At 40.6% G+C, this 15,672-nt stretch overlaps 1 protein-coding gene across 1 annotated transcript in view; it reads left to right on the plus strand.

Moving 5' to 3' along the window:
• The first annotated feature begins 442 nt into the window (after nt 1-442).
• FAM81B (family with sequence similarity 81 member B) overlaps nt 443-15,672 on the plus strand; it is a 67,111-nt gene continuing 51,881 nt past the window's right edge. The window contains exons 1-3 of the mRNA XM_008050572.1: nt 443-608; nt 1,548-1,657; nt 4,954-5,018. Of these exons, the coding sequence (XP_008048763.1) occupies nt 599-608; nt 1,548-1,657; nt 4,954-5,018 (185 nt within the window). The 5' untranslated portion in view covers nt 443-598. The remainder of the gene's footprint in view (nt 609-1,547; nt 1,658-4,953; nt 5,019-15,672) is intronic.

The raw sequence follows: 15,672 nt of genomic DNA on the forward strand, positions 1-15,672 counted from the left end.
CTACATTGTTTGTGATACTCCCCTAGTGGCTAGAAGAGTTAGCTTCTTTGCTAGCATACTTAGAGAAAGATCTGGAAGTAGCGCCGCATTTCATTTTTTCTTTGCCTAATTTGATGGTAACCAGTCTCTTATCAAACTGTGAGGATGAAACCAGCAGTTTCTTTCGTCCATGCCAGCTCTGGCATGTCTCTCTTTCTATTCTCTCTTTATTTTTAATAAACTTTGTTTTAAAAAAAAATGAAATCAAGGGAAGGCTGTGAAACATCAGTTTAACAATGACCACTTCCCAACTTGTGAAACAAAGAATTGAAGGGCCTAGTGATTTTTAAGACAATGAGCATTAAGGAGAATCTTCAAAGCTCTTAAATCCCAGGGAGTTAATGACTGGACTGTCAACCCCACCGACATCACAGATCCATCCTGCCGTCACAATGCTACTAACTCATCCTTGGGAAAATGCTCCAGAGACATGAAGACTTTAGTTAGGACGCAATCAAGATTCCTTAGTACTCTGCCTTTCTAAGAAAAAAGGAAACAAAATCTGTTTTCTTTTTAAAAAATCAAATCAACAAAAAATAAAGCTGGAAAATCAAGCGTCATGAGTTCAGGTACTTATCTCATAAGCTACTCAAGGTGTCTAAATGTCTCATACTTCACTATCTTCCTCGTGTGTCTTATTGCATATAAACAAAGTAATAAATCCAAAGGCAACCTTCAGCTGTCTCGGGCTCAATAGGATAAAACAAAATCATTCCCTATTATTTTAGAACTGTTTGATCTTAACAAGATTCTGAAGTGCTGCAGGAAAATTTACCCCAAAATATGGCTTTTTTGCCACAAGATCTCTCTGACCTTCCTGCCTCCACTTAGTTACCGAGAAGCTACTTGCCCTCCCTGTTACTATCTATTGCAGAAAAGAAGAGCAAGGTAAGACCACACCAGAGCAGACCTTGCCAGTATTATGCCTGTCCCTCAGGTTCATTCAACTTCCAAAGATAACTCTGCAAATCATTCTGTTTCCCCCATCCATTCACTCCCCAACCATGTGTTCCCCCTCAATAGAATGCCTCTTCCTCCCCCTCCCATAACTTTACCAGAATGCAAACCCTGGTTCTTCCTGTAACCTCCAGATAGTATTTGAGTTTCTATAATTCATTGGGAAGTGTATCGGGTCTTTATTCTGAAAACTCTTGTGTGTACATGTTAAAATGTGTATGTCTTTTCTCTTACTAATCAACCTTGCTTAATGTCAGTGATTTTTCAGCAAACCTTTAGGGAGCCAAAGGCCATGCCTCCCCACCCCACCCCCGCCCCAAGTTTCCAAATGGCTTTTGGAAGTACCTGTGAGAACATGCTCTTCTGGCTGACAATAGTTGTTATGGGGCAGTGGGGGAGGATTGGGGTAGGGGAAGAGGTCAGGGGGAGAAGTGTAAAACAAACTGGAAACCTCAGTTTAAGCTTACCTTCAATTAAAAAAAAAAATTACCATCACTGCAAAATTTCACTTGCCATAGTTCCTAATCTGATGCAGCATTCTGGTTGCCTAGATACAGATGTAAACAAAAGTGCCTCTCCAAGTGCCTCCCCAATTGCCCAGGAACAGCCAGAGGAACCTGATGGCCCCCTTCCTGGCTCAGCCAGTGACCAACAAAAACAAGCAAGTATTTTTCGATATTCACATGAAAGACAGACTATTTTGCTCAGCTTCTTTAAAGCTTAGGGTTGCCTAGAGAGTTCTAAGGAGTCCTGGAAGAATGGTTGTTCTTTTCACTCTTCCCACATTTCCTATTTGTTCTGCCTTGACAACGTGATCAGCTGAAGTGTAGACTTCAACTCTAACATGAAAAAGAGATTGTTTCTTATTGGTACTTGTTACATCTTCTCTATTAATTATAAAAAACATTCAAAGCAAGCAGTGTTTTAGATCTTTTTCTTTCTTTCTTTCTTTCTTTCTCTTTCTTTCTTTCCTTCCTTCCTTCCTTCCTTCCTTCCTTCCTTTCTTTCTTTCTTTCTTTTTTTTCTTTCTTTCTTTTTATTAAAGTAATTCTCATAACACCTGGCTGGCTAATGTAGCCTCTTGTTCTGGAAAGAGCACAGTATCAAGCACCAGTTTTTGGTAGGTATTCGCTCTACCACACTCTAGCTGTGGGGTTTTGGATGACTACTTAACCTCTCTGGTTCCTCTTCTATAAATTGGGGTATCATACAAAGTTATTGTGGGGTTTGAATGAGCCACTTAAGAAAAGAACTTTGCAGGGAGCAAGAGTCCAGTCAATAGCCACTGTATGATTACTATCATCATCTACATGATCTTGAACAAGTCAATTTCTTCTCTGATCTTCAAGTTCCTCAACTATAAAAAAAAACCATCTTAAATTCTGTAATAAGGAAGGATTTCAGTCACATAAGGTAACTAATGTTATCTTACACTTATGTGAAGATAATGATGTCCATCTTATAGAGCTGTTGAAAGAACGAAATCTCATCATATACAGAAAGGTATTTTATGGTCCATAAACTGAAAAAGAACTATAATATTTTAAAATATTATTATGAAATAGGAGAAAACTAACACAGGTAAAATAAATTCACAATAACTGCCAAGTTCTTTGCCTGTGAGACAATTTTTATATGTAACATCCTAGCCTGTAAGAGAGAGAGAACAGAACTGACTCCTATATTTAATTAGCATAAATATAAATATTGAAATATTGTCTTAGATACATAAAAATTGCACTAAAAAGAAAATAATTGTTCCACAGTGTTAAAAGCTTTTTTGTTATAGGAGGTAGGTATGAGAATTATTTTTCTGTATCTTTTACTTTTTTATATTTTTCCACATTTTTAGCCATCGTTGAGTTTAGCATTTGTCATTTTGAAAGTATGCATCATAGTGTTTTTAAGAGGATGCTACTTATGATCTTCTAAACAAGAATTTAAAATGATTTAAAAATATATATATTCAACTGTCACTCCAGAAGAGAAAGAACCACAATGACCCAGTAATTTAGTGCCCTGGGACAATATATTCATGGTACTCTTTAATATCACAAATACTTAGAGGAGGCTACTGGTTATCAAACATATAAGGCGGGGACTAACTAGTTGCTGCAGAGAGCTGTGAAGGTGAGAGGGTAAGAACTGGTGTCATGGCACATGCTTGTAGTCCCAGCATTTTGGGAGACCGAGATGGGAGGATTGCTGGAGCCTAGGAGGTCAAGACCAGTCTAGGCAATATAGCAAAACACCCTCTCTACAAAAATTAAAAAATTAGCCAAGTGTGGTAGCACAGCCTAGTCCCAGCTACTCAGGAGGCTGAGATGGGAGGATCTCACTTGAGTCCCAGGAGTTTGAGGCTGAAGTGAACTATGGTTGCACCACTGCACTCCAGTCTGGGTGACAGAGCAAGATCCCGTCTCAAATAAATAAATAAATAACTGTCATGAAGTAGGTGAGGATCCCAGGGCCCCGTACTGTTCCAGTAGGCAGAGTAGAATCACATACAAGGACAGACAGGCAGTCAGGTCCTTTAGGGATTTAGGATGGTTTCCATAATCCACACCTGAGTGCCCAGTTCTCTGGGGGGAGACGAGGCTTAAGAGCATTAGATGCATTGAAGACCTCATTCAGGAACGGGGAGAGGACTAGAGCACTATCATAGTAGCCTGGAGCCTGCTCTGGTTGCCAGTCACTAAGTGGGCCAGGACAGGAGAGGCTTTGTCAGGTGTTCTCTAGTAGCTTCATTGATAATGGATATTTTTTTTCCGACATTTTTGGAGGAGGGAGGTTTTCAGTTACATTTCTTAAGCCTTAAGTTAAAAAGTGGTCGTTCCGGGCAAGCCTTTGGGTCCCCCTCCCATTGTGGGAGCTTTTCTGTCCTCTCAATAAATCCTGCTTTCTAAAAAAAAAAAAAAGAGGTGGTAGTTCCTTAGGCACTTGAGAAACCAATGTTGTATGTGGATCTTAACATATTCTGCTCACCATTATAGTACATAGTTACATAAAGCAAAAAAGAAAAATCCTAGGAATATATTCTGTTTAAGTTTTTAACTGAGGAGGAATATCACTCATATTCTCCCTATTGAACTCAGTTCAGTGATAGGATATTAAAACTAGGATAAGTCTGTGTTTCATTTCTCATACTTAAAAAACAAAAGAATGTTCAAGTTTAAAGCATTTTCAGCATATGCAAAACAGCAAGCACATTTGGTTTTCTCTTTCCTATCATAGACATGCTACAAATTATCAACTCTCATGAAAATAGAACTTTCTAGTAGTACCATTTTATTGGATTAGAATTTGTCAGCTACACACGCATATGGCCAGCTATGTGTAATACTTGTAAATTATGCATATGGCTGTGCTCTGTGCTTTTATTTCTCATTGACTACAGTAATTTGACATCTAGGTACTTGGATAGACTAGTTTTCTAGTTTCAGTATGTCAGGAATAATTCATTCTGGGAGGACTCCTTTAGTAACTTAGTCAATAACACTGAATAGTTCATTTAAAAATTATCTAAGAATAATCTATGACTTTGTCTTTTCCAAAAAGTTTTCCTGACTGTGATACTGAATCTATGAAATGCAACCCTCTAATATCTCCCCAGAACTTAATTTTGGATTTAGTCATTATCAATCCAATGGGAGCATGTGCAAGATTAATTGGACTAAGCCTCTATGAGCAATAATATACATTTTGTTTAAAATTAACACATTCAGGCCAGATGTGGTGGCTCCCACCTGTAATTCCAACACTTTGGGAGGTTGAGCCAGGAGGATTGCTTTAGTCCAGGAGTTTGAGACCAGGTTGGGCAACACAGTGAAACCCCATCTCTAAAAATAAAAATTAAAAATATTAAAATTAAAATTAAAGCATTTATATAAGGATAAAGTGAATAAGAGTAACTTGTAAAGTAGCATATATATTGTGAATCTGTGACCTTTGTTTTAGGTAAGATTTTCTCCAGTCAAAATGTCAACCAAGAATTCTACAGATCTCGTTGAATATGTTGACAAGTAAGTCTGTAAATTACAACTAGTTTTAACTATTAACAGATTTAATGATTCTGTTAGAGACTAAAGGGCCTAAATGAGTTAAGTTCTCTGCTTTCAGAAGAGACTAAATCATCTGAGAAAGACAAACCTCTCCATCCTATTCCTTTCTGATTGACATAGCAAGGTTTTACTGACTCCTTTAAAATAATCTTGGTAGTTTCCTGTGGATTTATGGGTAAGAAAATATAGCATAGGAGTGAGTGACACACAACAATATCAAATTACTAACAGTGACTTCAAAATAAACCAAGTAAATCTTTAACATTTCATGACGAAAACTCAAGAAATTTTGAAACACTTTTAATTTAAAATGTATATTTCTTTTTTTTTTTTTGAGTCAGAGTCTCACTCTGTCGCCCAGGCTGGAATGCAGTGGCACACTCATGGCCACCGCAGCCTTGACCTCCTGAGCTCGGGTGATCCAAATTCAAAATGTCTTTGTGAGAAGAGATCTCACCAAGTTGTCCAGGTTGGTCTCAAACCCCTAGGCTCAGGTAATCCTCTCACCTCTGCCTCCCAAAGTGTTGGGATTACAGGCGTGAGCCACCAGTTCTTACATTTAGGCCAGGCACAGAGAACCTATAATCATAGCACTTTGGAAAGTAGAATCAAAAGTATTACCTGAACCTAGGAGTTCGAGACCAGCCTGGGCAACTTGGTGAGACTCTATCCTATGATAAATCAAAAAATTAGCCAGGTGTGGTGCTGCGGTAGCTGTGGGCATGCCATTGCACTCCATTTTGGGCAACCAAGTGAGACTCCAAACCCCCCCTGCCCAAAAGCCCAACATTTGGATATATGAAATGTTTTCCTTTCCTTTGGATGAGTGAACATTTTTATTAGTTAAGGACAATGAATGTGGTAGACACAAAAGTAGTTATTATACATAGATATATTCGCTAACCTTATCATTCAAGGAGAAAAGGGACACTTAGTCCTACCTGACTCTCTACATGACAGATGGAAAATAGAAAGTGTGCTTCTGATCTGTCAAATGAACCTAAGTGGATTTCTTTAGCCCAGGCTGGTGACCTACATTCCACAAGATGAGAGAACAAAATCCTGGAAGATGGTTACAAATTTAAGAAGTTCAAGAAAACTTTGGATTTCTTGGATTCCAGAGAAACTAAAATTAAGACAGAGAGAGTCTATATGTCAAATTAAAAGTATGATGAAGACTATTTGGCCCCAACATTTATGTCTTCCTTGGTCACTCCCTTATCCCTTATCTTACTATCTAAACCATTTATCTAGAACTCTCTATTTACTACCTCTTTTGGTCTCTCTCCTCTAATCTCTTGGAGTAGGCTGCAGGCTTCCTAAGGGTAGGGACTCTATGGCATTCTGCTTTCTAGAGTAGCTTGTCATGTTACACTGAATATTTTTGATGAACTGTGATTGACAGATTTAATGGAGAGTAATGGTGGAACAATTGTATTGTTAGAGTTTTGCTTAAAGCAGTAGAGTTCTGAGTGACTGACTAGAAAAGCAATGGCTTTGGGGCATTTTCAATCATCAGTGCAGACATTTTGAACAGACATACTTAATCCAATTAAATAAACAAAGACAAAGAGTTTTGAAAATAACTTCATCCTCCAAATCATAGTACTCATTGGGTGGTAACAAATATATTGATATTCAAACAGGGTACTTAAATAAAAGTACATTACCAGCTCATTAAATGGCCTGAATATATAGTACAGGTTTATAAGGTCTGACCTTATAAACCTATATGGGTCTATTTATAGGCAATACTATCAATAGAGAATAACAACTCAAAAAGTGAAAGTCCAGCAATAGAAGAGGTCATTCCAATCCAGTGTCAAAGGTCAGGCTAGAGATAGGCACATTTAGCCCAGACAGGTTGAATGGGTGGAGTTACAGAGCCCTTCTGGGCCTCAGGCTATTGGAGTAACATCCATACATTATCAGTACTTATTAATTGTTAGGTCATATTAATAATCCATGGAGCAGAAGGAGGTGGGATGCTTGCAGTCGCTGATAGGACAATTACAGTAACATTATACTAAAGGCAAGAAACAATTCTGATTTCCACAAGTGTTTATGGATTCACAATGAGCAGACATCCACTGATTCTACATTAGTGTATCCGAAGTTCATTTAAGCTCAATGGAGCAGAAAAGCATTAAAGCCTTATTTTGTGATTCTTCTGCTGCTGATGGTGGAAAGGACGCTAAATGGAAGCCAGGGCATCTCAGATCTACCATTGAATCTGTTTCTCATCAGCCATGTGACCATGAGAAAAAGAAAATGTCTTCTCTTCTCTGAGCAATGTCTGCCTCCTCTATACAATGGCATGATTGTTTCTGGTGGCCAATGATGAGCACTTGCTGCTTCTCAACTCTGCCCACACCTTCTCATCTTTATTACATTCTTCTTTGTAATAAAGTAGATAGTTAAGATTTAAGAACATACATGGGATTTACCTTTGAATGGAAAAAAAAATCTGCCTATAAATCTTTTTGTTGGTTTGTTTTGGGTTTTTTTGCTGTTTGTTTTGTTTTGTTTTTGAGTTGGAGTCTCACTCTGGTGCCCAGGCTGGAATGCTGCTCACGGCCACTGTAGCCTCGACCTGCTGGGCCCAGGGGAACCTTCCACCTCAGCCTTCCAAGTAGCTGAAACCACAGGCACACTCCACCATGTCCAACTAATTTTTTTTATTTATTGTAGAGATGAAGTCTCGCCAAGTTTCCCAGGCTGTTCTCGAACCTGTGAGCTCAGGCAATCCTCTCACCTCAGTCTCCCCAAGTGCTGGGATTATAGGCATGAGTCACCAAGCCCAGCCTTTTTTTTCTTTAATTGACTCTTGAGAGAGTGGGGGGTTGTTTCTCACCATGTAGTCAAATGCTTCCTAAAGTCTCTTTTATCCTTAAGACTCTTTGGTCTTCCAAAACTGGTTGTTACCATTTATTCACTTAACAACTATTTATTAAGCACTTACTATGTGCCAGGTACTACATTAGGCTTTTGAAGAGTCCCCTGTGAATAAAACAGACAGAGATCCCTGCCATCAGGGAGCTTCCATTCTAGCAGGAGGGAGAGACACATATGGTTAGATAGCTGATTGGGATAGGTCTCATTGAGAAGTTGGCATTTTAGCAAAGCCCAGGAAAAAGGATTCTAAGGCAGCAGCATTTCCATGGTGTAGCAGGAACAGAAAGGGAGCAAGGATGGCTGGGATAAAAAGAGGAAAATACAAACTTGAAGAAGGATAGTGTTTGGAATTCAATTTGAGAGTCTCTGGATAGAACAAATTCTGAGTTTCTGCTGCCCACTGGGAAAGTTCCAAATTTCCTGAACAAAAAAGAGGCCAGGGAAATGAGGTTATTTTATACTGAGGAGTTGTCCAAGCTGGGCGATAGCCAACGCAGATCTCAGGAATTCTCTCAGGAGTACATTTTGTGAAGATAAGGGTCTGGCTGACCGCCCAAGAGTGGTATTTGAAATTTGGATACATAAAACTTTCAGTAAGTCAAATGGGCAAAACAATAAATGATTAATGACTTCTCCTTGTGAGTAGAATATGGAACTCAGGTCTGAAAGTATTCATTTTCAAGGCTTTTCTTAGCGCCGTGGCAGACATTTTATTACACTGTGATGCATTGCTTTTGTTGCTACTTGATGAAGACAGATATTTCACAGTGCAAGGCATAAGAAAGGAAGACAGAACTCTTTTGGTTGAAGTAGGTCATGTGAGGTTGAATGGTGCTGCCATGAACCACAGACAGTCTTTTATTGTGTCTCTTTCATGTTCTCATAGCCTTGCGCCTATGACTAACAAGGCCTTGGCTATGAGTAGGTACCATCCCAGTGGATATTCCAACAGTGACCCCCAAATCAGTCAGAACAGGGCTGCCAAGATACCCTCACTCCCTCCCACCCCAGAAGGCCATCTGGACTCTTGTCAGAACTCAGAGCTTCTGTTCATGTGTGAGAACTTTACAGAGGTCAGACTGACACTGGTCTTATTTCTCTAGAGCCGAAAGGGAGCCCCCCTGAGAGGACTACTTAGAACTCCAGGGAGATGTGAGCCAGGAAGGGCAAGGTTGCTGAGTAAAAAACTACATCATGTTGAAAGCAAGCTACATATTAAGAAGCAAAAGGATTCTTATTCCTCAGTGGACCACCTTACTCCTCTGAGAAAAGTGCAAATATAACAGGAAGAGCCACTAACTGGCCTAAGCAAAGCTGCTGTGATATAGATGAAAGAGGAAAGGCCGGTTAAAGTGTTTGCCAGTTGAGTGACTGATAACTTTCAAGCCTCCATTTCCCCCTAAAGTGAGAAAACTTTTACTTATGCCACAGGGTAGTTGTGGAAATAAAATGAAAGTGGTATGTTGACTATAAGCACTAAATGGAAATAAGATAGTGTTATTATAAATTCTTTACCTATCTTCTGGGCTACGAATGGCCCTCAAATAATTTACCATCTGTATTAGCTTTCCAGGGCTGCCATAGTACAGTCCCACAAACTGGGTGGCTTCATACAACAAAAATGTGTTGTCTTGTCCAAGATCAAGGTGTCAGCAGGAGTGGTTCCTTCTGGGGGCTCTGAGGGAGAATCTATTCCGAGATAATCTATTCTCTTGTCCAGGTGGTGGTGACCACTGGCAACCTTTGGGGTTTCTTAGCTTGTAGATGCATCACTCCAATCTCTGCCTCATCTTTACATGCTGGTCTCCCTATGTTTCTGTCTTCACATAGCCATCTTCATAGCAGGACACCTGTCATATTGGATTAGAGGCCCATCCTACTCCATTATGACCTTAAGTTTACTAAATACATCTACAATAACCCTGTTTCCAAATAAGCTTCTGAGGTTCTGGACCTTAAGTCCTCACTTTATCTTTATGTGGGCCACAATTCAACCCATGTGAAGAAATTTCAAAAATGAAAGCTCTCCACTTAAATATAAAAATAACTTTTAAAAATAAACTTTAAAAATTAAAGAATAGATGCTAGGGGTACACAGTGACTCATATCTATAATCCTGGCACTTTGGGAGGCTGAGGGAGGAGGATCCTCTGAACCCAGGAGTTTGGGACCAGTCATCTAATACTACAAATAATTATAATAATACATGTGTATAACACGTGTAGACATTCCAAAGCACATTCCTTAAATTGATCCCCTCAGCCAGTGGGAAGGTCAGCAGTCATTCTCTCCAAAGGACTGGGCAAGAACCCTCTTCTGGACAACCTGAAAGGGTTAAAGGTTGTAAGCGGCAGAGACAGAACTTGAACTCAGGTCTTCTGACTCCAAGTACAAGGTTCTTTCCCCTGGAGACTCACATAAACACACACACACACACACACACACACACACACACACACACACACACACACACACACACACCTGTCCTCCACAGCCCTGCCAAAAGGGCAAGAAAGTGTCTGAAGAGGACTGCCAAATGCTATGGGAATTCCAAACACCATCTAAATAACCTGCCGCTGCTCTTTACCTATGTTTTAGCTGTCAGGGTGACCCAGATGTCCACCCTGCCCTCACCAGCACAGGGACTCTGCTTGCAACCCTTGCCCATCTCAATGCCTCCACTGGAAAAAAAGCCAGTCCCACCAGGTACATCATTCATTTTGCAACGTCACCAAAATTCTACTGAATGTGAGGAGTTTGCCTCACAGTGTGCATGACTTTTTATCAGAAAAGATCCACTACCAGTCTCTTTCTCCAGTCTCTTCTTGGCTGTGTCACATTTGGAGTTGTCTCTTTTTGGGGTCCTTCCCAGTACCCAGTGCAGGCCTAGCCCCATTGGGCTAGCCTCGGTACACTTCCTCCTGGGCTGTGCTCAGCCAAACTCAAATTGCCTTCCTCACCCCCCAGAACTCTCAGTCCTACATCAAACTCAGCAATAGAGGCTTCCACAGCTCCAAAATCCATCTGCCAGGGTGGTGATCACAAGTGATGGAGAAGCTATAGAAAACAATTATCCAATTGCATCGCTCCCCACACACACTCACAGATTATTTTTGTGAGGCATCCAAATATTCTCTAAAATTTCACTTTAGTTTTTTTTTTTTATAGGGCTTTCTGCACTCAGAATGTAACTAGTCATATATTAGCTCTCACCAAAAGTGTAGAAAACTGTCTTCGGTGATGCCTTTTCGTGTTCTAGAAAAGGGTTTTGATTCTCAAGTCTTAGCCTCTGAGTATTACAGGTTGCCAAAATGGTGATCAGAATCTCCCAAGTAAATTTAGTGCTCGATTCACAAGAACATAACACACACGGAAGAAAGAGGCGCCGTGTACCAACGTATCTGCCAGCGACAGCACAGCTGGTGTAAGTCACACTGAACTGTAGAAAAATAGAACTCAGAGTTTGTGGGAAATCTGTTCAGATTCAGTTGTCGGCCACACAATCAATGATCTATGTAAAGCCCAAAAATCTCTCTGAAAAGACCCCCCAGGAATTCTTCCTCCTCTGGTAAGTGACTCCATCTGGACTAGTCTGGAATATCCAGTTATTTATTTCCTTCCACCATTAAATTTAGATATAGATCCTGCTGATGTAACATAGGAAGACAGTAGTGAGGTTTTTTTATTTACTGAAACAAATCTGTGTGGCCACATCTTGCTACTAGTAAAAGCCTTCTGTATTTAACCCTTTGAATGCTTTGATGATTTGAATCATGGAGTCATCGAGAATCTCTTTTAGAAAACTGAAAAATGATCATGTGCTTATTCTTACAGTAGCTGACTTGAAAAGGTCCATTGGAAAACAATATTCACTTCCTGTATGGCAATGTAAAAAAATAAACTCTCTGTTTACTTTGTAGGAAACATATAAATAAAACTACACAGAGCATCATTTGGTTCTCTGTTAATCATCACTAATTAGCAATAATAATAATATTCTACTTAATAGTAAATCTCAGGTATGTAAAGAAATTTCAAAAATGCAAGTTCTCCACTTAAATAGAAAACAACTTTTGCAAAATAAACTTTAAAAATTAAAGAATAGATGCTGGGGTACACAGTGGCTCATTTTTGTAACCCCAACACTTTGGGAGGCTGAGACAGGAGGATTCATTGAACCCAGGAGTTCAAGACCAGCAGACCAGCCTGACCCCATCTCTACAAAGAATTAAAAAATTAGCTGGGCATAAGGAGTTTCTTCTTGTGTATCCCTTCTTGGAGGCAAAGAAACCTTACCCAGAAGCCCCCACAGCAGGTTTCTCCTGGCACCTCATTGGCCAGAATTGCTTCCCATGCTCCTACCAAAACCAATTGCATCTCAACTCAGAGGAATGGGACACCATGATTAGTTCCCCCTGCCTACCAGCCCCTGGACATAGGGAACAGGAGGATGAACCAAATTAGGCAGAAGTGGGGGATGGCTATTGGAGAGGTATCCACAGTGTCTGCCACACTGAGCACACCCAGGAGAAAACAAATTCTAATTTGGGGCAAAATGCAGCATAATTTATAAGTGTCTGCATAGGACTGAAAACCGGAGATCCGATCTGGCAAATCTGGGCTGCAGATTGTCTGAAAGCTGGGAAGAAACACTCGCTCAAAGAAACTAATGAGCAAATCTGCAGTCCGTTGTATGCTGTGTCACCATCAGCAGGGCCTGACTTCCTTTCCTTCTGCCTCTGACTCATACCTCCAGTCCAGGGTAGCAATGTCAGCATGGTAGGGTTTCAGCAAAATGGATTATGTATCTATGAGGTACCATTTGGTAATTTTCCAGAAGAATATTTTTTAACTGAATACACAGTAGATGGAATCTGACTAATGAAACCCCGTGGCAAAGTTTCTTTGTTCCTCAGATGTGCAGGTGATGGGAGGGAAGAACCTCTCCCATGCTGAGGCTATTTTTTTTTTTTTTTTTTGAGTTGGAGTCTCACTCTGTCACCCAGACTGGAGTGCAGCAGCCACTCCCGGCCACCGCAGCCTTGACCTGCTGGGCTCCGGCAATCCTTCCACTCAGCCTTCTGAGTAGCCAGAACTACAGGTGCGCTACCACGCCCGGCTAGTTTTTGATTTATTGTAGAGATGAGGTCTCGCCAAGTTCCCCAGGTGAGTCTCGAACCCGTGGGCTCAGGCAATCCACTCACCTCAGCTTCCCAAAGTTTTACAGGCTGAGCCACCGAGCCTGGTTTGCTGAGGCTATTTTACGTTGCTCAAGAGAATAAACTGCAAACCTTGAGGCTCCAACAACCTGTTACTTTGCAGAGTCACTTTTTTCTCCAATATTCCAGCAACTGAGCTTTAAGAGAACAGTCACATTAGAGAAATCAGTTGCAGCTGTGACACTAATTGCTATGAAATTTTTAAAAAATTAAAAGACAGAAATCAGGCAATCAAATATTTATTGACCATTTGCTGTGTGCTATACACTCTTCTCAATGTTGGGGAGCTGTGGGGAACAAGTTAGAGAAGTGCCTCATAGTTTGGACATGGTGGCTCACACCTATAATCCCAGCACTTTGGGAAGCTGAGGCAAGAGGATTTCTTGAGGGCAGGAGTTCAAGACCACCCTGGGCAACATAGTGAGACCTCATCTCCACAAAATATAACAAAATTAGCTGGGCATAGATGCTAATTATCACCTGAGCCCAGGAAGTCAAGGCTGCAGTGAGCTGGGATCATGTCACTGTACTCTTACACTGTACTCTTACACTGTACTCTAGTCAGAGTACAGAGTAAGATTCTGACTCAAAAAAGAAAGAAAGAGAGAGAGAGAGAGAGAGGGAGGGAGGGAGGGATGGAGGGAGGGAGGAAAAGAAAAAGAAAGAAAGAAAGAAAAGTGTCTCACACAGGGAACTCTTATTCTAATGATGGAGAACAGAAAATAAACAGAAACAAGAAAACAAGATCATTATAAGTAATGATAAATGCTATGGAGAAGATTAAGTAGGGTAGGATTGAAATGACTGAGAGAAAGCTTGTTTGAGGAGAGATCTTGGAGGTGAGATGTAAACAATGGGAAGGAGGCAGCCATGAAGTGACTGCAGGGATGCGCATTCCAAGAAGAAGCAGCAGAAGGCATGAAGGCTCTGAACTAGGAAATAGCTTGGTGTGTTTGAGGACAGCAAGAAGACCTATGCAGTTGGGTAAGGGTCAATGAAGAGAAGAGGTCAATGGAGACAAGGGTGGGAGGAGTTGAGGTTGAAAAGTAGAGCTAGGATTTTATTCTCAGAGATGGAATAGACCACAGGAGAGTTTTAAGTAAGCATGTGTTATTACTTACAGTTTAAAAAGACCACTCTAACTGCTATATGGAGAATGCACTGTTTGCTAGAAGGCAAAAAGTAGAAAAAGAGATAATGGTAGCCAGAAATAAGACAAGAAGAAGAAACTAAGGAAACCGTGGGTTTTTTATATCTGTAGTCACACTGTTAAGTCACAGGAGTCACATCAAATTGTGTCCCCCTACTTATGCTTGCAATGATGGGAAAATGTAGGAGTTAAGGGGTTAACATTTGATTTTGGAATCCATGAGTTTCAGATCATGACCTTGATATCTCTAGGTTGTGTGACCATCCTTTCTTCCATCTGGTAAATTTCCTCAGTCTGGTCTTCCAAATTATTAATTTGTTCTCTAGCTATTTTCTCTGTCATAATTATCCCATCTTTTATTTGTATTTCAATTGTTATATTTTTCATGCCTAATAGTTATACTTGCTCACTTTTTATGTTTTCTAGGTTTTTTTTTTAATTTGGTTAATATCTTCTGATATCTTCTCTTTTAATGTATTCATTAGCCTTTCAAAAAATGTCTTGTGTTTATTTTAGTGTTTCTCTTCTGTAGGAATCTGTAGTCCAATAGGTTGAGTGGTTGTTGGTTAGTTGGTTTCAAAAAGGTTGTTTTCTTCAAATATCCTGTTGGTTTGGCTTGAGAACTCACCTTCTCCTGTGGATTTCAGCCAGACCCTGGTCTTTAGTGGAGTCTTGCCAGCTCTAATGAGCCCACAGGTGGGGTGCTGATGAGCCCCCAGGCACCAGAAAACCACTCCCTATTCTACAAAATAGCTGCATCAAATTTTCACCTTTTGCTAGGAAGTAAGTCTGGGAGGGAGTTGCTTTTCCATCCCGGGGGCATTCAGAGGTGGAACAGCATGGAAGCAACTGCCCAAGTCAGTTGTTCCCCAAGTTTATAATGATTATTACTGTTTTAAGTTCCTCACCAACAAGGCCCTCTTGCCTGGTCTCTCTCTAGAGGACACATAGACCAGAGTTTGACATTTCACATGAGTAGGAACAACTGGTCCCAAGGCAATAGAGAAGAAGCAAGAACTTACATTGTTCCCTTCTTATTTTATCCTCCCACATCCCTGCTGAGCTATCTGTTGCCCCAGGTCAGCACGATCCTCTGACTCAACTTGGGTTGCCCAGAAAACAAAGAAGACTAGTTACAGGGCTCTGGGGCTGGGATATACATGTTGGGAGCTGGCCATGGAGGCCCACTGAGTGTTAGGGATCAGGGAGGGCCATGGACCCCGAGACTGCTAGGATGTGTTCGGGAGCCATTGATCCCATTTTCCTCCTCCTTTTACCATGTAGCGCAAGTACCTAAAGGAACTCTGCTGATCTAAGCTGAAGGCTCTGTGACTGTGACAGGCATGGCTCA

Source organism: Carlito syrichta, unplaced genomic scaffold (assembly GCF_000164805.1).
Source record: "Carlito syrichta isolate Samal-C Ts95f unplaced genomic scaffold, Tarsius_syrichta-2.0.1 Scaffold6706, whole genome shotgun sequence".
In the NCBI taxonomy this organism is placed as follows: Eukaryota; Metazoa; Chordata; class Mammalia; order Primates; family Tarsiidae; genus Carlito; species Carlito syrichta.